The 23,662-nt window shown below is 60.8% G+C and overlaps 1 protein-coding gene across 20 annotated transcripts in view; it reads right to left on the minus strand.

The window, feature by feature from the left end:
• The window catches only part of TSC2 (TSC complex subunit 2), a 36,619-nt gene that overhangs the window by 12,381 nt on the left and 576 nt on the right, over positions 1–23,662 (minus strand). For 12 of the 20 annotated variants that reach the window (XR_014840984.1, XR_014840983.1, XR_014840982.1 and 9 more), the window contains exons 2-24: positions 23,420–23,586; positions 21,761–21,847; positions 19,941–20,051; positions 19,073–19,217; positions 17,968–18,085; positions 17,135–17,183; positions 16,651–16,776; positions 16,384–16,457; positions 15,262–15,388; positions 13,490–13,633; positions 12,084–12,221; positions 11,528–11,631; positions 11,110–11,191; positions 9,851–10,006; positions 8,820–8,936; positions 6,362–6,484; positions 5,496–5,602; positions 5,152–5,302; positions 3,773–3,895; positions 3,170–3,304; positions 1,420–1,609; positions 321–414; positions 50–152 (exon numbers count right to left, since the gene is read on the minus strand). Coding sequence is in view for 16 of the 20 variants with exons in the window: in XM_003354670.5 (XP_003354718.1) it covers positions 50–152; positions 321–414; positions 1,420–1,609; positions 3,170–3,304; positions 3,773–3,895; positions 5,152–5,302; positions 5,496–5,602; positions 6,362–6,484; positions 8,820–8,936; positions 9,851–10,006; positions 11,110–11,191; positions 11,528–11,631; positions 12,084–12,221; positions 13,490–13,633; positions 15,262–15,388; positions 16,384–16,457; positions 16,651–16,776; positions 17,135–17,183; positions 17,968–18,085; positions 19,073–19,217; positions 19,941–20,051; positions 21,761–21,847; positions 23,420–23,557 (2,742 nt within the window). In the remaining 4 variants the exon portion in view is untranslated. The remainder of the gene's footprint in view (positions 1–49; positions 153–320; positions 415–1,419; positions 1,610–3,169; positions 3,305–3,772; positions 3,896–5,151; positions 5,303–5,495; positions 5,603–6,361; positions 6,485–8,819; positions 8,937–9,850; positions 10,007–11,109; positions 11,192–11,527; positions 11,632–12,083; positions 12,222–13,489; positions 13,634–15,261; positions 15,389–16,383; positions 16,458–16,650; positions 16,777–17,134; positions 17,184–17,967; positions 18,086–19,072; positions 19,218–19,940; positions 20,052–21,760; positions 21,848–23,419; positions 23,587–23,662) is intronic. The other 8 variants (XM_085017846.1, XM_085017844.1, XM_085017845.1 and 5 more) reach the window with 1 other exon arrangement.

Here is a 23,662-nt window from a genome sequence, read left to right on the forward strand (position 1 = left end):
GCAAAGCAGGTCCCAGCTGGAACACGGGCTGCGGCCTCCGCGGGCTCACCTTCGTGATGTAAGGAACAAAATCTTTCCGGAAGGGCAGGCGGCACCTAATGAACCACATGGCTATGACGTGATGGGCCAGGCACACAATGTACTGATTGAACCTGCAGCGAGACCATGAGGGTGGGCTGGCGGTCCCTGGGCAAGAGGCCGGGCACTGGGGGCGCAGACCAGAGGGGCAAAGGCCACAGGGGCCCACGTGGCGCTCTACCCCGGGAGGCCTGGCTTCGGCAAGCAGCGCTGGCCCGAGTCACGACTGGGAGGGCACTCACTTGGAGGGGTTGGTGTACGGCAGGGAGATGGCGAACACGCTGGCATACTGCTCCGCCGCAAAGTTCCGGTAGAGGTGAGGCAGCCTGGCCAGAGCTGCAACGCAAGGAGACAGCCTGGCAGACGGGCACCGCAGGGATGAGAGTCGCCAGGGGCCTGTGCCATTTCTGATTCTTTTTCTTTAGGGCCACACCTGCGGCACGTGCAAGTTCCCAGGCTAGGGGTTGAATTGGGCTACAGCTGCGGCAGCCACAGCAACTCAGAATCCGAGCCGCATCTGCGACCTACACCACATGGCATGCCAACGCCAGATCCCCAACCCACTGAGCAAGGCCAGGGATTGAACCCGCATCCTCATGGACACTCGTTTGTTGCTGCTGCAGCACACGGGGAACTTCCCCGTGGTGTTTCCGAAAGCCAGTGCAGCCACTCTGACCAGAGCGGGCGGCAGAGGAGGCAAGGTAACCGCCTACCCGGACATGACCTTCGCCCACCCCCGAGCCTCCACTCTCTGCTCCAGGGGCTGGGAAACTACAGTCCCCAGGCTAACGCCCGCCTGTGGCCCCATCTCACGACCCAGGAGCCAACAACAGTCTCCACGTGTTCGAAAGGGTGTAAACACAAAGAACACGTGGTTGAGGCCACATGTGGCCCTTCACGGGGGTAAAGCACTGCCTGCTCCTGCTGCCCACATGCCTGCAGGCCTGCAGAGGGCCAGGTGGGCACAAGGTCTGGGAAGGAAGGGCGCGCGTGGCACCCCACGCTCCTGGGCGAGTAAGGCCCCTCTGAACTGTGCTGCAGGGAGGCTCCGAGAGCCAGGCCGAGGACAGGCACCAGCTCAGGCCACGGAGACTTCCGCGCATCCACACGGACCCTGGAGGGAGAGGTCAGGAAGGAGCGCGTTCACAGCACAGGGCGGGGGCACCAAGGCCCTGAGGCAGCAGAGGGCGGCAGGTCCCAGGTGCCCTCGGGCGGCCTCCCCGCAGCCAGAGGGAGGTCCCAGGGGTTCTTTCGGGCAAGGCGCAGCCCTGGCGCGGGGGTCGGCCCCAGCCCGCTCGCACGCACCCCCAGAGGCACCCAGGCGAAGCCAGAGATGCTTACTGGACAGGAACTCGAGGAGCGGGACGGCCATGCTGGCCGTGGCCGAGATGTGCGTGAGCTTCACCACCAGGACAGGCAGCGCCTTGATGATGACATCCGGCATCTCCACGCTGCAGACGGCCAGCGCCACCACACACTGGCTGGCGCAGCGGTAGATGAGGCCTTGCTCCAGGCAGTACACCATCTCCCGCTGTGGGCCGCACAGACGCCTCAGACCAGGGCCGCCCTCTGCGCCCCGGCCTCTGCCCCCCCGAACAGCCATGCTTGTCTCCCCTCCCCCACTCCAGAAGGTTCTGGAATAGGAGGTTGCGTGCCACCGCCCAGGCCTCTGAGGGCCGAAGCAGCAGAGCCACCAGCAGCTGAGCCCACCTGAGCCCACTGGACAGGAGGGCTGCTCGAGCCAAGGGCTTTCCATGCCTCCCCACAGGCCCACACGGGCCGGGGCCCGGCTCCCCTGCCCACCCTGGAGGCCACCCTGGAGCCAGGACGCCATGGGCCCCTCACCCCTTGGTTCTGGAATCCTCAACTAATTGGCCTTATTGCAAGGGGAGACGCTGCCTAACACAGCAAGGCCACCAGCCCTCCACCACCCGTGGGCAGAGTGCCTCAGGACGGCAGAGTGGCTGTGCCCAGCAGGAGACAAGGGCCGGCTCAGGCCACCGAAAAGCACCTGGTGGCGTAAGCCCCTGTGGATGGTTCTGATGTTCTGTAGCCAGTCCCGTCCCTCAGACTCTGGGCCTCCAGGGTTCTCAGGGAAACGTCGGCCCCGTAGGGCTGGCCACCCCTCGGGAGCTCAGCCGGTGAGAACCAGGCCAGGCCGCAGAGCAGCCGCAGCCAGGCTCACTCCAGCAGTCGGGGCTCTGGCAGGTGATGAGACGTCGAGAGTCCCCGGCAGCACTTTGATCAGGAGCACGGGCTCAGGGCCCAATCTGAGTCCAGTCCCCCTGCCTAGCCATGACCCCAAGGGGGCCACCCGACCTCCCCAAGACTTCTGTTCCAGTATCAGTGAGGGCAAAGTGACAAAAAAAAGGGTCAGGAATTTGAAAGAGAGAGAGAGTAAAGGTGACAGCTCACTGCAGGCCTCTCACCCAGCGGTGTGGAACAGAACAGACACACTGGGCAAGGAGCTCCCGCTGGAGCACAGGGGGAATGAGTGTGACTGCTAGGCGTGAGGATACGGTTTGATCCCTGGCCTCGCTCAGCAGGTAAACGATCCGGCACTGCCATGAGCTGTGGCGTAGGTCGGCCAATTAGACCCTTAGCCTGGGAACCTCCATATGCCGTGGGTGCAGCCCTGAAATGACAAAAAAAAAAAAGAAAAAGAAAAAGAAATGACTGGGCGAGCTCTTGTGCACCTGATGATGCCATGGAGGCAGACGAAGTGGGAGGCCCTAGGCCCAACCGCCCTGCCCCGAAAAACAGGCCCAGCTCTGCCCAGCAATGTAGCACCCATCCCAAGCTGTAGCAAGGACAAGCCAGGCAGTGCCCCTCAGAAAGAACACGGTGCTGCTGGTGGAGAGGCACCCAGGTCCTGCATTAAGCCCACCTCCCCGCCCCCTGGGAAGAGAACCGAGGAGCCCCAGTGAGTTCAAACGTCTGCGCTCTCAGGCTGAGCCGTGGCTGCACGGGGAAGCAAAGCCCCTGGCCTCACAGCCACCCAGGCTATGAGGAAGCTGTTGGGCCATCTGGCTGAAACAAACATCCCAGGGGCCGAGCTTTCAAAGCTCAACCACCCCTTCCCGTGGGGTACCTGTCTGGTTTTGTCCAAGTAGTTATGGTACGAGATTAATGCCGTCAGCACGGGAACCACAGCGAGATGCAGGTCGGTTCTGGAAAACCCTTCCGGGGTGCCTCGGAGCCGCTCAAGGGTCTTGGGGCCTGAAAGCTAACAACCAAGGCCCAGATGTGAAGTCCTCCCTGGCTGCCAGGTCACATGGGGTGGCCGGGGGACACCAGGAGAGCTCTGAGAATGCAGCCGAGCAGGAAAAGGGATGCAAAGTCCCGAGACCTTCCTACTTCCTTCTGCGGCCCGCCATCTGCCTGCCTTTCCAGAGAAGCAAAGGATCCCACCCTGAGCTACTGGGGAGACAGAAGACGGAACCCATGTCTCGGGAGCCCGGAAGGAGGAGGAGGAGCAGGAGGGAAGGAGTCACAACTCCACACAGCCCTCCAACCCGAGAGCCGAGAGCCAGGGTGGGAGCACAGAGGCCCGGAGGCGCCATCCACACTGCAGACAGGACGGGCCACACTGCAGAGAGGACCACGGCTCTGGGGTTGGCCTCGCAGGCCTCAGTGCAGGAGCTGAGGCCCCCAGACCCAGGGCGAGCGGCGCGGGGCGGGGCAGAGGGCGCACCATGGAGCAGAGGGCGGCCGACAGCTGGTCCACGCTGCAGGGCGACGTGAAGGTGAGGACCTTGTAGCGGAGCGACTCGGGCAGCTTGCTGAGCACCAGCCGGAGCACCTTCCAGTCCGTCTCCTGCCAGACGAGGGGACGCAGGGTCGGCACAGCCGGCACAGCAGCGAGGACCCCAGCCGCCCTCCCCTTCTCCCGTGGTCCCTGCTTCACCTGGAAGCCGGCCGCCCACACGCCTCTCCTCTGGGGGGCGGAGCTTGTGCACACCCGGCCCCCCCTCCCCACGGCCTTGCCCTCCCCACCTCCGCTGGGGGCCCTGGACCCAAGGGGCCCAGACGCAAGACGGCTCAGAAAAGAGGCTATGGGAATTCCCATCGTGGCGCAGTGGTTAACGAATCCGACTAGGAACCATGAGGTTGCAGGTTCGGTCCCTGCCCTTGCTCAGTGGGTTAACGATCCGGTGTTGCCGTGAGCTGTGGTGCAGGTCGCAGATGCGGCTCCGATCCCCAGTTGCTGTGGCTCTGGCGTAGGCTGGCAGCTACAGCTCCGATTGGACCCCTAGCCTGGGAACCTCCATATGCCGCAGGAGCGGCCCAAGAAATGGCAAAAAGACAAAAAAAAAAAAAAAAGAAAAGAAAAGAAAAGAGGCTGCGGAACTGGCTTAAGGGAAAAGGTGCGGGGATTCTCTCGACGGTCCACGGGTCCCGAGTCACCCTGGGTCCAGAGTCACCCCGGGGGCCACAGCAACACGCACGGGGTTGTGACCATCCCGAGAGCCCACCCAGTCTCCCGTGGGGTGACCCCTGCCTATAAACCACACCCGTGGCCAAGAGTCCCAATCCCAGATCCAGGCCGGGTGACACAGAAGCTGAAACTCTGCCTCTCTCTCCAGCGCTTCTCCCTGGGGAGCCCCTGCCGCCCCCTGTCCTCCCGCCTCGGGCACCACCTCCGGGTCTCATCCCAGCTCCGTCCCCTACAGTGGGGAACCTACTCTGCTTTCCGCCTTTGCTCCCTCCTGCCGCTGGAAGATGACCTGCCCCCCTCATGCACCCCCTTTCCATCCCACACAGCCTGTGGGTGCCTCCTTCTGAGGCACGCCCCACTTTCTGTATCTGTCTGTACACGTCACCTCTGCACCAAAACCACCTCCTGGAGGCAGGCATGTCTCCAAGGCTGCACAGCCAGCTTCAGGAGGCGCAGCACACAGCAGGTGTGCAGTGCACGGCTCCAGGGCCACTGTGGAACCTTGGGGCGACAGCCTGGAAACGAGCTGTGACCCTCCTGATATGGCCAATGCAGGGAAGGAGCTGTGCCCCCCTGGGCAGCACCTGTCGCGGCTCCGTCTGACCCAACGCAGCCAGAGGGACCGGCTGTCTCACCTGCTTCAAACACTGCAGAAGGACACGGAAGAGCAGGGAGTAGGGCAGCGAGCCCAGCCGCACGGTGGGGCCTGTGGGCACTGGGCCAGGTGGCCCGGTGGGAGGTGACAGGGGACCACTGGCCTTCTTCTCAGAGCCTCTCTCCGGCTCCCTATGGGACCGAGGAAGGAAGCACTGAGGCCAAGGCCCCCGCTCCACCAGGCTGGGGGCAGACGCAGGCTCCGAGCCGCCAGCCAGCTGCCGTCAGGCTCTGCGGGGACCTGCTCTCAGGCACGGGCAGTCAGGGCAGGCCCCTCCACCCCCGCCCGAGAGCCAGGGACAGGGGAAGGCGCGGCCCCACATACACGTAGTCACAGAGGCAGTAGGGGCTGAACCTCACAACCCCGTCCTTGTTGGGCAGCCCGAGGCGGTGCAAGGAATCGGCCCGCAGCATCAGCAGGAAGTCGAAGGCCTGCAGAGGGAGAGGGCATGACCAACAGAGCAGGACGGCGCCTGGTGGGCCGCGCAGACCAACACGGCTCAGAAAAGGCTGCCTGCTAACGGCACACACGCCCCAACTTCACCGCGCAGATGGTGGTGCCAGGCGGGGAGGCGCGGGCCCCCTCGGCCTCCTCCCTCAAAGCCCTGGGAGGCCCAGACGCTCCCACACCCGTGATGACAGGGTGGGCAGGAGTAGACGTCTCACACGCTGGCCAGGCAGCACTGTGTGGCCCTGGGTACAGAAAGCAGAGCTCTGCTCAGGACGCCTTCACATCCCCCAACTAACGACCCGTCGTTCAGCCGACTCCCTCAATGACAGAGGGCTGCCCCGTCTTGGGCAGACGCTCTGGAAGGGACCAGGGCTTCCACTGCAGTGACCTCTGCTCAACCTGGCGCCAGCTCCCACAGTGGAAGCGCAAACCACTGCTACTGGCCACCGACAGCCTGCAGCATCAGGAGCAAGGAGCCATATGCCCCTTGGAAGTTGGCACGATTCCCCCTCTCTGCCCCCCCACCCGGGAGCCACCACAGGACTGAGAGGCACTGCAGGCCAAAGAAAAAGCAGCATGTCCTGGTGCAGCCACAGCGACAGCTGGGGCCACCTGCCACCTCCCCAGCCTGTGGTCACTGCATCTCCAAGCCCAATGCAGTTGCTGGGCACCCCAGGGAACCCACCACGGCCAGCCCTGAAAGGCAGCCATGGCCAAGTGCCTGGCAGGCCCCGTCCTACCTGCAGCCGGATGCTGCTGGCGATGGGCAGGGTGTAACTGTGCTTGTAGTGGAGCTGGAGGTGGCTGACGAGCGTCTCATACACGCGCATGGCGTGGCTGGCGGGCAGGGCGTAGAGCTTGGTCTGCGGAGAGAGAGTGCTGGTCACCGTGGGGCAGGGGCCGAGACACAGCCAGGGCGTCAGCACCTTGGTGCCTGGGCAGAGGCACCAGGGTGAGCTCTGTGGAGGTAACGGGCAGCACCCACCCATCTTGAAAATGTTTAAAACCTTCAGGGCACCAACTACACTCCGGGGCTTCATCCCAGGGGTTTGTTCACAGGCCTCATCCCTCAGTCTTTGCAAAAAATCAAAAGACCACATCATGCACAGGGAGTCGGTGAATAAATCACGGGGTTCCCCCACGGGCGCACTTCGTGGCAACAGGACCAGAGATCCCTGTACACTGACAGGGCACCTCCTTGACGCCACGAGGCGAAGCGGGAGGAGCCGGGGCAGAGCCAGGCACCAGGTGTGCTCCGTGAGGGGAGGTGAGCTGCCATCCCCCTGCCAGCCCCTGCCACCTGACCTCTGCAAGGTCAAGGGCACCTCTCGGACACACAAGACTGGGGAGCAGGTCTAAGAGCCCTCGGTGCTGCCAGCAACCTTGGTTTTGGGGGTTGGCCTTGGAGCCTTGGAGGAGAGCAGTGAGCGCTTAAAAAAATGCATCGCTGTTATTCTTTTTCAAGAAAGAAGGATCCACAAAGCTGCGCCTCCTTGGTTCAGTGTAAAAGCCAGCTTTCCACGCCTGGCAAGGCACAAGCGACGCCAAGAGAACAGAGAGGACTCGGCAGCCGCTGCTCTGCCCACCCGTTCCTCTCCAGAGGTGCACAAACGGCCAGTTGGTACAGGAAAAGGCGCTCGTCATTAATACCCAGGAAAAGGCAAATCAAGGCCACGCGATTTCATGAGTTCCCTTGCGGCACAGCGGGTTAAGGATCTGGCGCTGTCACTGCGATGCCGTGGCTGAGAACCTCTGCATGCCACGGTGTGGCCAAAAAAAAACCCCACAAGATTTCACACCTATTACCGTGGCAATAATGAAAACACAGAACACAAGGAGTGTGGGGGAGGACATGGAGGAACCGGAACCTCAGCCACCACTGCTGGGGGGCGAGATGGAACAGACTGTGAAACCGGTATGGCAGCCACTCCACCGATTAAACAGGATCATCCCCTGACCCAGGTGAACCTCCAAGGGAGATGAAACACACGCCCACACAGAAACGTGAGTGTTCACCGCAGCATGAACGCCCCACAGCCAAAAAGGGGAAAGGACCTGAGTGTCCGTCAACTGATGAACGGACAAGCAAAACACGGTCTATCCCGATGGGAAAACACCAGTCGTAGAAAGGCAGGAACCTTGTGCTGTGCACCAGCACGCACGCAGCACGGACAACCCCTGAAGACACGATGCTCAATGACAAACGCCAGACACAAAAGGTCACACAAGCACGGTTCCGTTTCCACGAAATGCCCAGATCAGGGAGTTCCCGTTGCGGTGCAGCAGAAACGAATCTGGTTAGTATCCATGAGGACGCGGATTCAACACCCAGCGACCTCGCTCAGTGGGTTAAGGATCCGGCGTTGCCGTGAGCTGTGGTGTAGGTCGCAGACACGGCTCGGATCTGGCGTTGCCATGGCTGTAGTGGAGGCCGGCAGCTGTAGCTCCGATTGGACCCCTAGCCTGGGAGCCTCCATATGCCGCAGGTGCGGCCCCAGAAAACAAAAAATACAAAAAAAGAAAAAGAAAAAAGAAAGAAATGCCCAGAATAAGCAAATTCATAGAGATGGAGTTCCCTTATGGAGCAGTGCATAAAGGATCCAGCATTGTCACTGCAATGGCTCAGGTCACTGCTGGACATGGCTTCAATCTCTGATCCAGGAACTTGAACACGCTACAGGTGAACCCAAAAGAAAGAAGAAAAACGTTTCCTAGTAGATGGAAAGCGTATCCGTGATCGCCAAGGGCGGGGGTACAGAGGGGTGGATGGGAGGGACCGCTCATAGGCCTGGAGTCGCTCAGGGTGACGAGTGGTTTTCATGACAGCGGTGCAACCCTGTGAGTACCAGACAAACCACGGATCCCTAGGCTTCCAACGGGGATCTGGGCGGTGTGTGAACTGCATCTCAATAAAGCTGTCCTTTAAAAAAGACGGCACAACCGTGGGGCCAGAATGGACGGCAGCCCTTCCCATCTCGGCGGCTGTGGTTGGAGCTGAGGGGCTGGTTCTGGCACAGATCAGCTCTGGCTGGGCCGCACCCACCCTGCGAAGAGCTCTGAGCCCCGCTGGGACAGCGAGGACCGCACCCGACACACTCTTCCCCTCAGGGAGTGCCGCATCTCCTTGGAGACGAGGCCCAAAGGGCAGCACTCGCACGAGACACGCTGGTCGTCACCCCCCACAGAGCAGAGGCCCACCTGCAGGATGACCAGGAGCCCCAGGACCGCTGTCTTCACGTCCTCCAAGGAGGCCGAGTACGCCGCCACGTCCCTCTCCTCCAGCTCGGGGGGTGGCGAGAGGGAGCGGGCAATCACCTACGGAGAGAAGGCCTCTACCCACTCATTAACCTTGCGGCTGCCTCGCAGCACGCGGACATCCCCAAGCCAGGGGGCGGGTCCGAGCCAGAGCTGTGACCCTCGCCACAGCCGCGGCAACACCAGATCCTTAGCCTGCTGTACCAACCTGGGATTGAACCTGCGTCCTGCCACTGCACCACAGTGGGAACTCCAAAAGACCTCTATTTAAATTAATCCCTAGCTTTGGGGAGTTCCTATCACGGCTCAGCGGTTATGAACCCGACTAGTATTCATGAGGATGCGGGTTCGATCCCTGCCCTTGCTCAGTGGGTTAAGGATCCGGTGTTGCCGTGAGCTGTGCTGTAGATCACAGATGCGGCTCAGATCCCATGCAGCTGTGGCTGTGGCGCAGGCCGGCTGCTGCAGTTCTGATTCCACCCCTACCCTGGGAGCCTCCCTATGCCGTGGGTGTGGCCCTAAGAAGCAAAAAACAATCAAATAACTAAGTAAATTCGCAGCTTTGGGCTCCGTGAGGCAGTGAATAAATAGTAGACCCAATGTTTTCTATCAGCAAACACCTTCTCCTTTTTTTCTCAAAAGGAGAGGCCCACTCGACCCAAGGCCTGGTTCAAAACCTGCGACGCATTTCAAATAGCGTGTTTCTTTTAATGAGAAGTTGCTGGCTGTGCGGAAGAACGGTGGCCCCAAACCCCTCCCGAAGCCGGCCTCCTTTGCTGACACCAGAGCCCAGGCAGCAGGACACAGTGCAGCCGCCCGCCTTTGCTGGGAGGGAAGCCGCGTCTCTAAGAGACCAGGCCGTCACTCTGCAGAGAACAGAGACAGCGGGTCCAAAGAACACCGCTGCCCCCTGAGCGTGGCCACAAAGAGCGGCCCCACTGGCAGCCCAGGCCCCAGACGCAAGCGGCCCTCACCTTCTCAATGATGTCCAGCAGGCTGTTGAAGTGGTGGGTGTGGCAGCCTTCGGCCAGGTCCACCAGCAGCTGGGTGGCAAGCTTTCGGACCTGGTGGTCTCTGTCCTCGGGGATGTGGGAGAGCTGTGAGATGACCACCGAGTTGATGAGCTCCTCCTGCAGCAGGCACGAGGGCGCGGGGGTGAGCAATTGCCAGGGAACGCCATCCTCCAGCCAGGGGACCACCCGCAGAAGGGGCGGGCGAGGGCCCTTCTAGGGCACCCTGCAGGGCCCCCTGGCTCAGGAGAACAATGGCAGCAAGACGGTGGTCCAGCTGGGGCACAGACCCACAGGCCCCACTCAGACGTGATGCAGCAGTGAGGTCCCCACTCACTCTGTCACTCAAGGTCACAGGGAAGAAGGATCTGATGTGAAGGCGCCTCTGTGCACACGCCGGGGGCAGGGAGAGCTCGTCCCTACAGCACAGGGACCCTGTGACCAGGCAACACGCCGGGCACCTTCCCAGAAAGCAGGACGAGGGCCCCCCACCACGAGGGCCCCAGGAGAGCTTCCTGAAAGACGCAGTGCTAAGCTGGACCCCGAAGGAGAGCGGACTCCCAGGACAGAGAGGCAGGGCAAAGGATGGCTGCCTGCGGAGAGGGCAGGAGGGGAGATCCTGGCGGGGCCGCCGGGAAGCATGGGGAGACACGCGGAGCCCGAAGGCAGCTCTCAGCACAGACCTCGCGGAGGATGGAGCAGAGGGAGAGAGAGGCAGCAGAGACAGGCAGGGCCTGGAGCCACCCCACGGACCAGGCCAGGCCAGCCGGCTTCCCTCCCTCCCTCCACGCCCTCCGCCAGGTTACAGGGGGAGTGTGGTCACAAAAAGGCCTGGGCAAGACGTTTCCTGAGGGCAGGGATGGCACCCTCCTGGACGCAGCCACAGGACTGGCCGAGGGCGTGGAGGGAGGGAGGGAAGGAAGGGAGGAGTGAATGAAGGAGAAAGGAAGAGAGAGGTGGAGGGAGGGAGGGAAGGGAGGAGGGGGGAAATGAGGGAGGGAGAGGAGACCGGAGGGGGGGATGGAGGGGGGAAGGGGGAGGGAGGGAGGGAAGGCGGGGAGGGAAGGAGGGAAGGTGGAAACAGAGCCTGCTGAGAAAGCAGGCCCCCCAGGGGCTCCAGCAGGCTGACCCCAGGAGGCTGCAGGCCGGCAGGGGCGAGCCGCACCCACCAGCCCAGCCCTGGCAGCCACTGGCAGGGGCTCCAGGCCATGGCGGACACGCACCTCGTAGAACTGTTTGTTGATGAGCAACACGAAGGACAGGACGTCCAGTACCTTGATCCGCACAGCGCTGCGCGCCTCATTCCTGGGGGTAGGGAACCAGCTGGGGCTACGCAGGACACTGCGCCAGTCTAGCCCCCACCGGGCCCCGGCTCCCCTGGCTTCCCGGGGGAACCTGCCCGTAGACCCACCCACCTCACCCAGATTCCCCCTGCCCGGGGCCCAGCTCGGCAAAAACCAGACCCGGAACTGGGCAAAGGGGCAGAGGCCTTAGAGGACTCTGCGCTCCTGGAAAACACACTTTTCCTGCTCAGTGAGAACAGTCGCTTTCGCAAATCAGAGAGAAAGGTGCCGGCTCAGTGTCCCGGACCCGGCCTGCAAGACAGTCACAGGGACAGGCAGGCCTCCGGAGAAGTCCTACCTGAAGAATCGCTCCATCAGCAGCTGCAGGTTGTGAATCCAGCCATCCTTGGCCGGATGGATGGACTGGGCCCTGTAGGTTATTAAATTTAGGAGTGAGGACTCCTGCCAAAAGACAAAGACCTGGGGTTAGCGAGCTGCCCCTCCAGAGGGCTGCTTGTAAACGCTGCCCCACGCTGCTGGCCCAGGAGACCAGCCATGCCGAGGTCCCCGGAGGGAGCCCACACAAGAAAGGGCCTGCATCAGGCTGAGCGTCTCTGGCGCCAGGACCACCTGCCACCTGGGGCGCCAACCAGGACCTCCCTCAGCACAGGCAGAGGAAGGGGACGGGCGGGCTGTGCTGTCACCCCTCGCCGCAAACACACGTGCTTTCAGCTTGCCGATGCCCGCAGATTTCCCCGCAGGAGCACAAACTCTGTGGAGAAGCCAGCCCTGGTCTTCACTCCAGACCCACTCAGCCAGGCCTCCCGGAGCTGAGCAGCCCCCGCCAGGAACCCAACCTAGTCCAGCCTCTCGCCTGAGCCCGAGGCCCCGCAGAGCCGGAGGGGTGGGCTTACAGGCCTCTGGTCCGCATATCTCTCAACGAGCTCGAAGTATCTCTCCTGAGAGCCATGGAACTCGTTCTGATCACACAGCTCCTCCACTGTGGTCAGCAGGTCGTGGACGATGGCTGTGAGTTCCGGACTGTCCAGGCTCTGAAACGCCAAGATGCAGTTACACACGAGGCACTTGGCATGAGTCCGCAGCTCAAAGGAGCCGAGTCCAGACACCCCCGGGCCCTCCCGCCAGGCGGGGTTTCCACGGGCAACTCCAGGAGCCGTGACTATGCCCACGCCACAGACTGCCACGGGCCTTCTGGAGTTTGCTCCCAGCCCGTCACTCCAAGACAAAGCACTACCTGACCCGCTGTGAGCGACAAGGGCCTGGCCCAGCAGCCTTCCCCAGGGGACGAGGGCACAGGCACTACCAACCCCCAGCCCTCCTCAAAACATCACACGTGTTGCTTGGTCCCCTCCCCTTTCCCCACTTTTCCTTTCTTGGTGGAACATGATGGCTAGAGGGGCCTAGCACTGACTATTCTCTTCTCCCAGATGGAAGGTTGGCTATTTTCCTTCCTCCAGGTCAGTTCGGCTCTGATAAAACCCCGCGGGTTACGCTCTGGTGTAACAGTTTCTCTTGACAGTAGAACTTAAGAAGACCAGAGGGTGTTGCTGTATTTCAGAGTGATTCCTCCTCTCATCCTGGCCTACAGAGGACTTTTCTCCAATGTTTGTCAGAATTCTCCACTCTTGAGCCTCCAGCAATTTGTATGTTACAATTTCGGCCAGTCAGCCGTGGCGTTGGTTCTCGTGGAGGTGTCAGCTTGTGAATTTCTGCTCTGGTGATCTGTGATTCCCTGTATTTTCTTCTCAGTCTTTCCAATTTTGAGGGGAGCTATCCTGTGGCCTCATTTCTCTTACGGATCTAAGAAGAGTTACCGATTTTTTCGTGTGCTCAGCTCTTTACTTGTTAGAGTGAGTGGCAACCTCTGAGCTCCTTCAGTGAAACTGGAAGTGTGTTCACTTCTTTGCAGTCTTCCCTGTCTGGAGGGTGGAGCACAGGCCTGGCTGCCTTCACACTGCCCACCCCGGTGTTCAGACGCGCCGCCCCGAGCCTGACGGGGCCTCGTCTCCCCTGCAGCCCCTGCACCGGCACGTCCTCCCTGCTATGGTCAATGCCATCCCCCAAACTTACAGCACGTCACCGTTGGCCCTGGGGACCCTTTGGGAACTGTCTTCAGGGTCCATCTGCAGGGCCTCACGTGTCACTGGGCTAGTCACCTACTAGGCATTTCTGCTCCAGCTGATGGAGTGGGTTTGGGGGAAACGGCCGTCTTCGGGGATGGTGAGTCAACACCACTGAGAACCATCAGAGGACAGCCCCGTGGTCCCCCCTGCGCCCCCGGCCTTCTCGCCCACCTCACCTGGAGCTGCTGGAGCAGGCGTTCAATGATGTTCAGCAGGACGTCCCAGGTCACGGCCTGGAGCTCCCGCCGGTACTTCTTGATGAGTCGGGTTATGGACAGGACGATCTCGTAGGACACCACCTCGTTCGGACAGGTCATGGCCTGGAACAGGGGCCCCGGGCCCCGCAGCGGTCAGAGAACCCAGCACACCACCCTGGGAGCCTAGCGGAAGATGCCTCGCTCCCACACGTCCCGCAGGCCACACGCGCGCTCTCTCAGAGGTCCCATCATGGCTCAGGGGTGAACGAATCTGACCCGCATCCATGAGGACACAGGTTCGATCCCTGGCCTCGCTCAGTGGTTTAAAGGACCCAGCATTGCCATGAGCTATGGTGTAGGTCGCAGACACAGCTCGGATCCTGAGTTGCTGTGGCTGTGGTGTAGGCCGGCAGCTATAGCTCCGATTCAACCCCAAGCCTGGGAACCTCCGTATGCCCCAGGTGCAGCCCTAATTAAAAAAAAAAAAAAAAAAAGAGGTGCTATCTTAGGAGCCCAGAAATGTGGTTCCTGGCTCCAAAAGGCCTGATGGAGCCAGACCATTCCCTTCAAATTTTGGGCCCCTGGCATCCTGGCCCAGGGAACCTGAAAGCTACCCTGAGGCAGGCAGTGCGCAGAGAGCACTCCCCCCACTGGCCAGGAGGTGGAGTGTGGCAGAAGGACCGGGACCGGACGCCGTGTGGAACCGGGACAGGACCAGGCTCGGCTGCTCCTCTGGTAAGCTAAGGATGGTGTGACCGCCCTAGCTCAACAGGGGCCCTGAGAGCAACACGAAAACATGCAAACAAAGTACTCCAAGGACTTCCCACCATGGCTCAGCGAAAACAAATCTGACTAGTAACCATGAGGATGCAGGTTCGATCCCTGGCCTTGTTCAGTGGGTTAGGGATCTGGCGTTGCCATAAGCTGTGGTGTAGGCTGGCAGCTGTAGCTCCAATTTGACCCCTAGCCTGGAAACTTCCATATGCCGTGAGTGCGGCCCTAAAAAGACAAAAAAAAAAAAAAAAAAGGAAGAAAGTGCTCCAGGAGTTCCCGTTGGGGCTCATCAGAAATGAATCCGAGGAGTTCCCGTCGTGGCGCAGTGGTTAACGAATCCGACTAGGAACCATGAGGTCGCGGGTTCGGTCCCTGCCCTTGCTCAGTGGGTTAACGATCCGGCGTTGTCGTGAGCTGTGGTGTAGGTTGCAGATGCGGCTCGGATCCCGAGTTGCTGTGGCTCTGGCATAGGCTGGTGGCTACAGCTCCGATTGGACCCCTAGGCTGGGAACCTCCATATGCCGCAGGAGCGGCCCAAGAAATAGCAACAACAACAACAACAAAAGACAAAAGACAAAAAAAAAAAAAAAAAAAAGAAATGAATCCGACTAGTGTCCATGAGGACATGGTTTAATCCCTGCCCCCCTCAGCGGGTTGGGGATCCAGCATTGCCAGGAGCTGTGGTGTAGGCTGCAAACACGGCTTGGATGTGGAGTGGCCGTGGCTGTGGCTGTGGTGTAGGCTGGGAGCTACAGCTCTGATTGGACCCCTAGCCTAGGAACCCCCATATGCCGTCGGTGTGGCCCTAAAAAGTCAAAAAATAAAATAAATAAAATAACGTTCACTTGTGAATAAAACCTTCCAAAGCCCACGTCAGATCCCTGCTCGCAAAGCAGGTGAGTGGACCCGCCACCTCAGCCCACAGCAGACGCGCCCGCCCCCCGCCCCCGCCCCCAGCGGCACGGCCTCCGGGTTACCTCATAGAAGGACGGCAACACCGACGTCGGGGAGTTCCTGAGCGAATAGAGCCGGTGGGCTCCCCACAGAGCCATGCCCACAAAGAACACGGCTCCCCGCAGCAGCGGGGCGTCTTCCATGAAGGCCCTGAAAGCACGTCCCCAGGAAGACAGGGAGTGAGCGGGGCCCGGCCCAGCCTCAGCCCGGGCTCCTGCCGCCTCCCCCAAGGTCCCTGTGCTGGCGAGGCAGCAGCGAAGCTGGGGACGCGGGCTCAGCAGCAACCACCTGACTCATTCACACATTCGCTCAGCAGGCATCCCTGCCTACCAAGGAGCCACGCTAGACGCCAGGGCGCAGAGGCCAAAGAGCGAAGGCCCTTGGCCCGCGGCGCTGAAGCCCAGGAGGCACAGGTGTGAACCAGAGGATGGCGCAGTGAAGGCCAAGGTTCCAGCTGAGCCCACAGCTGAGGAGGGAAACCACGGGGTACGAGGTCAACCTGCTCAGGGCATCAGGAACCTACCACACGACAGGTCAAGAGCACCTGGGGAGCCTGGACCCAGGCGGAAGGACGCCCAACAAGACGAAAGGTGGGTGGCAGAACGGAGAGCGGCAGAAGGGAGGCTGGAGGAATGGGAGCCTCACTGCCCTCCGGTTTTTATCCCAACGGCGCAAGGAGCCAGGGCGGCTCCGAGCCAAAGGGATGGTCAGATCCGTGCTGGGAAAGGGGTGCACAGCTGCTGTGGGGGAGCGGACTTCAGGAGGCCGAGAGGGCGTGCAGGAGGGCAGGGAGGAGGTGGGAGCTGGCAGGTGAGGACAGAGGAGCCACCCCGGCACAAGCAACACAACCTGCGACAGTCTGGCTGTGGGAGGCAAGGGCCTCGGGACAGGGGTCTGGAGAGGCAGCCCCACGGGAGGAGGCCTGAGGGAGGGTCAAGAGCTCAGATGCGAACATTGCGACTCTACTGGCAGCAGCAGAAGGAGAGGCGACCAGGAGGCCCAGGGCCTGCTTCTGGAGCAGCCCCACGGAGGGAGCACCCGGGCAGCCCGAGCTGGGCAAGAGCCCACACACTGACCCTCCTCGACGCCACCTCGTGGCCACCGACCACCCCCTGGGCTCCCCGGGTGCCCGCCGCCGCACTTGCCTGTCCTCCATGAGGCGGCACATGTGGTAGATGGCGCTGTGGCCCAGGTGGGTGCCCAGGAGATTACGCATCAGCTGGGAAGCAAGACGCATCATCAGGACAGACCGGCAGGTGCGAGACCAGGGCCCCGGGCGCCAGACGGGCAGGGCGGGCCGCTCCAGAACGCAGATGCCAGGCACTAAAGACAAGCCGGCCCTCGCCCTGGCCTGGCTTAGGGCCCCCCCACCGCCACAGGAAGGACTCCGCAGGTGACAGTTCAGTGCCCACCTTCCAGCACGGCTCGCAGAGCTCCTTGACGTTGATGGTGCGGCAAAGTGTGACAATGAAGAGGGGGAGGCTCTCCGCCGGCAGGCAGTTGTAGCAGACCACAGCGTCCAGCACCTGCAGAGAGACCTGCGGGGCCAGGGAGCTGACGCCCACAGCCTCCTCTCACCCTTCTCCGGGCACTGATCACCGCCCCTCCCCTCTGCCTAAGCGGCCTTCCTGGACCCGCAAGAGTGAGCGAGCATCCGGGAGGCACTCCTATGTCCCAGTGGCAGGGGCTCGTCCCGTCGTGAACTACGACCCCACAACAGATGGCATCCAACTGCCCCTTACTTAGGGGACAGAGTCCTGAGGCTCAGAGAGGCCTGGCAGAGAAGAGCAGCAGAGGGCTTGATGCCACCAGGGCCCAAAGTCTCCGGGGCTACGCCACCCAGCCTGCCTGGACGGAGGCTGAAAGGTACCGTCCCGCAGAGGCGCAGCTACTGACCTCTATGTCCACGGAGGACACGGTCTGGACGCAGAGCAGGCAGATCATGCTGTGGGAGGAAGCACAGTCAGCAAAGACGTCTCACTTTTGGGTCACTCTTCAAAGGCAACCAAAGTGCCTCATTGGAGTTCCCGTTGTGGCGCAGCGGAAACGAATCCGACTAGAAACCATGAGGTTACGGGTTCGATCCCTGGCCTCCATCAGTGGGTTAGGGATCCAGCATTGCCGTGAGCTGTGGTGAAGGTCACAGACACGGCTCGGATCCGGCATGGCTATGGCTATGGAGTAGGCCAGCGGCTGCAGCTCTGACTCAACCCCTACCCTGGGAACCTCCATGTGCCTCGGGTGCGGCCCTAAAAGCAAAAAAACAGAGTGGCTCTGTTCCTTGACGCTCCCTGCCCCTACACGGCTCAGCGCTGGGTGTGCAGCACCAACAAGACCAGGACCCCACAGCGGTTCAGAGGGTTTCGAACAAATGACGGCAAGTGATGAAAAAATGGAAAAAAAAATCAGCTGGGGGTTCCCGCTGTGGCACAGGAGGTAAGGATGGAGTAAGGGAGCAGCCGCGGCTCTGATTCTCTCCCTGGCCCAGACACTGCCGTGTGCCGTGGGTGCAGGAGAAAAAGAAGAAAAAAACCATCAGGTGAGATGTCGCATCTGTTGCGGGTAAACACTAGGTCAATCATCAAAAGACCAACTTAAGCGAAAGGGGGCTCTGGCCACTTCCAACGCCTCCCCTCATGTGATGGTCTAACACCTTCATTCACCCCATGGAGCTCACGTGCACCCACAAAACAGCGGGACTGTGCTCAGTACTGAAGTGCGTCTCTTACTGGACCATGGATGCGATGTACTCGTCAAGGTAACAGCTGTTGAACTTCACCAAGTTCACGAGCACCAGAAGGAACTCGGAGGTCAGGCCGACGTCCATCCACTGCAGGACAAACTCGGCTAGGAGAGAAGAGGAGGGCAGCGTCCTTCCCACTCGCCTGCTCCCCAGGACAAGGCGTCCCAGGCCCACTCGCAGCTGGAGACCTCGTCATTGGGCCCCACAGAACGAGGGGAGGCCGGGGTGGGGGCCCGCGGAGGCCCGGCTGGAGCCCGAGCAGGTCAGCACGTCCTGGACACTGGGATTCACCAGCTCCCAGGATGCCTCGAGGAGTCGGGGCTGGGGCAGGAGCAGTGTCTGAGCACCTGATGCTCAGGGAGGCCTGACCCTGCTGCGGAGGTGCAAGCTCCGGGGCGAGGGTCCAGGAGGAGTCCATGCCCACAGCTGATCTCTCCAGAGACACAAGCCAGGCTTGGCTGCCAGCCAACCAATCTGCACAAAAACCTGAGCCCGGCGTCACTCAGCACCTGGCCTGGAGGCCGAGCGGCAGATGAGGCCCTTCTGAGCGCAGGACAGCAGGGCCCAAGTCCAGGTCACTTCTTCCTCTTCTCCCCACAGCAATGACACAGAATCTCATACCCGCAGAACAACAGGGGGGACGGCCAGCAAAGGGAAGGGCTGGGAGGCAGATTAGTCAGGAAAAGGGTACGGAAGGCAGCGCAGGGAAGCCGGGCCCCCCGAAACCTCAGGGCACTCTGGACAAGACCCAGCCTGACGGACGCCTGGCTCCATAGCACGCTCTGCCAACCACACGACTCGGACCACCTCCTGCCCGCCCGAGAGGCACATCTAGGCCCCGCTCCTCAGAGGCTCAGCGCCAGCAGATCTGGGATAAAGCCCAGGACTCTGCATTTTTAACAAGCACCCTAGGAGATCCCAGGGGCTGATCCGGGCTGCACACAGAGAAGCATACCTGTGTTGTGGCGCCCTCCGCAGGCCAACTCTGAGAGCTGCCGTACTCCCTCTGGGCCCCAGAGGGGTGCCTCCCCACCCCAAGCTAAACCTGATCGCCAAGGCCGGAGAAACCTCACACCCAAGGTGGCACTCACCCAGGTCTTCTTCCAAGTAGTTGATGTGCCTCCCGTTGTCCGTGAGCGCCTTGAAAACCTCCAGCCTCTCGTGGAGGTCTTCGTGAGAGGGGTAATCCTTGATGGCCTTAAAGAAGAGGGCCCTGAGGATGCCCAAGCGGTCCCCCTGAGACAAAACCACAGGGTCAGGGTCAGCAGTCCCGCCAGGACCAGCCCCAGCCCACCCGAGGATCCCGAGCAGCTGTATGAAGTCCACGAAGTGCCCTGGGCTCCAGGACTCCCAGGCCTGGGGCCCTCTCTCCTGCCCGCAGCAAGTGGCCATGAGGGACCTACGGGGTACGGATGAGACGCACTGGGCAGCGGCTGAGCAGTGCACAGAACACCTACTATGCCCCCTTCTGTGGAAAGAGGGGCGGGCACACGCCAGGGGAAAAGGCGGCCCCACCCTCGCCAGGTACTCAAAAAACAAGTGCTCCGCCTCTGAGCAGCTGGGGGGAGGGAGAGGAAATGGGTGCGTTGCAGGAACAGCAGAGACCAGCAGGGCTGGGCACAGAGAGCCAGGGGCAGAAGCCCACGGCGAGGGCAAGGAGGCCCATGAGAGCAAGACCGCAACGGCCCGCTCATGCCAGGTGCCAGGTCACATTTCGCGTGAACTGCCTCGTCTACCCCAACATGCCCCGGAGAAAAAGGCGCGAGCAGCACTGGCACTTGAGAAGAGAGCGGGTTCGGGCTCAGGAAGCTCCAGGGCCTTGCCCAGGGTCACGGAGAGACGAGGGGGGACACCAGGGTGCCCACACAGGCAGTCCGGCTGCAGAGCCCCCAGGATCCGGCAGACCTGCGCCTGGGCCCTCACCAGAGACAAGAGTGCAAATGTGGCACGTGCCCCTACCTGTCCCTGCACGATGGCCTTCAGCAGAGCCAGCACTGCGTGCCGGGCCTCTGGCGGCCGCTCTGGCTGCAGCAAGTCTGAGACGGCCTTCCAGAGCGCTTCCACTGCATGCTGCCCGGAGAAGAAGGGACGGTGGTCAGCGTGCCGGCCCCTCCACCTGAGGGCAGTTCCCCAGGCAAAGGACAGAGCAGAACCCGCCCCTCTCAAGCCCACATCCCATGTCCCCATCACAGCCCACAGTGACCAAGCTCCAAGCTTCCTCACGGGTCCCTTTGACCAGGCCACAGGCCTAGGCAGGGTGAGAGCAGGCAGGCCAGGGGCTGTCCTGACCGCCCCCAGAGATCAGCAGGGCGCCCCCTAGAGCTTGCTCAGTCTCGGGGGGGGGGGGGGTGGTCAGGGAAGTCACCGGAAGTCTCAGAACCAGAGACACCGCTGCGCTCCCCAGGCCTGTGGCCAACCCAGAAATCCAGAGCTTGGCTCTCTCTGTGTGAAGAAACCAGCCTCGGCCGCTGGGCACCACACCCCGATGCCACCTCTGCTGGCCGGCTTGACCTGCAAGCAACTCTGCCGGCTTCCGAATCTGTCTCCAGGTCCGCCCTGCCCAGAGGGAGCCGGGTCCTCTCCTGGCACGGTCCCTTCTCCATGGGAACCAGCCCTGACCCCTGCAGTCATGTTCTGCAGACCACTCGCACTTTCTCAAGAAGGGAACTAAAATGTCTCAGACGCTGTCCGACCAACCCCAGACACGCTGGGACTTTCACCTCCTCTGCCCCGTTCACAACACCGCTACGGATGCAGCCAAAGCCACACGCACACAGAAGCCGTGGACCATCCCGGCCCCTCAGGCCTGTCGGCCTCGTCACACGGTGGCGGCTTGGCCACGGCTCCCCTCTCCGGGTTCCTGGACAACTGCGGGAACGCAGACGCCTAGTCTCGCATCTCTCCCCGGTGATGGCAGAAGACCGGCGGAGGCTCTGAATCGGCCAGGTAGGACATCCACGCCTCCTCCTGTGTCACTCGCACACGAGCGTGGCAAAGCGAGAGCGGAGCCCTCCAGGAACCCCGAGGGCGACATCCCACTCTGACCACAGGATGTCAGGGAGAGCCTGGAAGCACCCGCCCGAAACAAACATACCCAGGTCTGCGAGGCTGCTTTCCGCACTCACCTGTCACCTCCCCCAGAAGGACAGAGACAGGTGCGCTTGGACCGGCTCCTGTGAGCCCACACCTGCTCCCGACATACCCCCCTCGCCTTCCTGCGTGGGAGGACAAGCGGGCGTGCGTTTCCACAAGGCACTGCCAAACCCTCTGGGGATCTGCTGAGGGCCTAGGCCCCTTGCTGCCCACCTCCACCTGTCACTGGCCTCTCAGGGCTGAGCTCAGACCTTTCTAGAAGCTTCCCCATCACTAACTCCCTATAAAGTGGTGTGCATCAGTTCATGAGCAAAGTTAGCTGTCAACCCTGCTCCTATAAAAAGCCAAATCAGCCTTGAAATCAGCTCCTGTGGGAGTTCCCGGCATGGTTCAGTGGTTAACGAACTCGACTAGCATCCATGAGGACACGGGTTCGATCCCTGGCCTCACTCAGTGGGTTAAGGATCCAGCGCTGCCATGAGCTGTGAAGCAGATCCCAAACATGGCTCAGATCTGGCACTGCTGTGGCTGTGGCGGAGGCTGGCGGCTACCACTCCAGTGGGACCTCTAGCCTGGGAATCTCCGTGTGCCGCGGGTGCAGCCTAAAAGACAAAAGACGACAAAAAAAATAAAAATAAAAACAGCTCAGGGGACTCCTTTCAGTCACTCGTCTGAGAAACACCTACCTCTTCAAACTTTTTGGTTCTGGCAACCTCGCAGATCTGTCCTATCATCCGGATGCGATTGTTGAGGCCACATTCAACACTCAGTTCCTGGAGAGATGGAAGGAGGAACGGGGACTGGTGCTCAGGCAACAGGTCCCCTCACCTGCCGGGCACGGAGCACTCTAAGAACGGCCCTGCATTCCCCGCCGGGAGAGCCCCAGCAAGTCCTCCGGGAATCGCCAGCGTTCAGAACTCCACCTTAGCGGAGCGAGAAGAGACCGCTTTGTTTCCTTAGCTGCACTTTTTACTGAGATGAAACTCACGTGGCGGGAGTTCCCGGTGTGGCTCAGTGAAAATGAACCCAGCTAGTATCTGGGAGAATGCGGATTCGATCCCTGGCCTCGCTCAGTGAGTGGAGAATCCAGTATTGCCTCGAGCTGCTGTGTAGGTCACAGATGCAGCTCAGATCTGCGCGGCTGTGGCTGTGGTGTAGGCCAGCAGCTGTAGCTATGATTCGACCCCTAGGCTGGGAACCTCCATGTGCCACACCTGTGCCCTCGCAAAGAAAATTCACGTGTCGTACAATTTACCACGTTAATGACTGTATGACCCACTTTATAGTATATTCACAGTGCCTGCAACCAGGTCCACTGATTTCAGAACACCTGCATCACCTGAGAAGGAAGCTTTATGCTCGTTGGCATTCCCTTCCCATCTCGTCTCCCTGCCCCACAGCTGATGGCAACACCGGATCCTTAACCCACTGAGCGAGGCCAGGGATGGAACTCCCATCCTCCTGGGTACTAGCCGGGTTCATTAACCACTGAGCCACGACGGGAACTCCAACGTGGGCCTTTTAAATCAGCTTCTTTCACTTAGTATAATGTTTTCAAAGCTCATCTGTGCTGTTACATGTATTATTTCTTTATCCCCTTTTTGCAAAACAATACTCCACCATACGGATGTATCAAGTTTTGTTTAGACTTTCACCAGCTGAAGAGCATTACTTTACAAGTGCAAAAATCCAATGCTGTTAATGGGCAAAGCGCCACATAGGCATGCCGTAGGGCGATTACAACCCCGGCAAAAGAGTGAAGACTTAACCACTCCCAGGAACTCACTGATTACCAGTTAACACGGGGCCAGGAATTCCCATTGTAGCACAGCAGAAACAAATCCAATTAGTATCTATGAGGACTTGGGTTCAATCCCTGGCCTCGCTCAGTGGGTTAAGGATCTAGGGTTGCCACGAGCTGTGGTATAGGTCGCAGATGCTGCTCAAATCTGGCACGGCTTCGGCTGCGGTGCAGGCCGGCAGCTGTAGCTACAATTCCACCCCTAGCTTGGAAACTTCCATATGCCACAGCTGCAGCCCTAAAAAACAAAAAAACAAAACAAAACACATCTGGCCATAACCCTCATCACCGGTGGCCACTCTAGTGCTTGGGTCAGATGCAGCAAAACAGATTCGCTCACATCAACCTTTTAATAAAACTCGACCAAGCTGCACCAAGTCACCAAGAATGACCTCCTTAGTCTCCAGAGCGAGATGCACGTCACCGTGTTCCTGGGGACAGCCAACCCCACAGATGGTCATCACAGGCCCTGGTGACAGACCCACCCCACCTTCGCCTGCACCGCCCACGAAGCTAGCAGAGAAGATACAGGCAGCTCACTCACTCTCAGGATTTCCGCCGTGATGATAAACTCCGTCTGTTTGCCCTCTGCGGACCGGGGGTTTGGCCTTGAAGTGCCCAGTCCCAGGAGAATCTTGAACTTCTCCTTCAGGCCTGAATCTTTGCCAGTCGGCTTGGCCATGCTGGGCAGGGACGCACCAGAGGCCTCCTCTGTGGGGAGAATGGCGCACGGAGGCCTCAGCGACATCTCCACCTACCTGTCCCGCTGCGGACCTCCAGCCGCCCG

Source organism: Sus scrofa, chromosome 3 (genome assembly GCF_054392235.1).
Source record: "Sus scrofa isolate SSC_HxYL_T2T_F1_AM1 chromosome 3, Sscrofa_HxYL_maternal_Yorkshire_Landrace_v2.0, whole genome shotgun sequence".
Lineage (NCBI taxonomy): Eukaryota > Metazoa > Chordata > Mammalia > Artiodactyla > Suidae > Sus > Sus scrofa.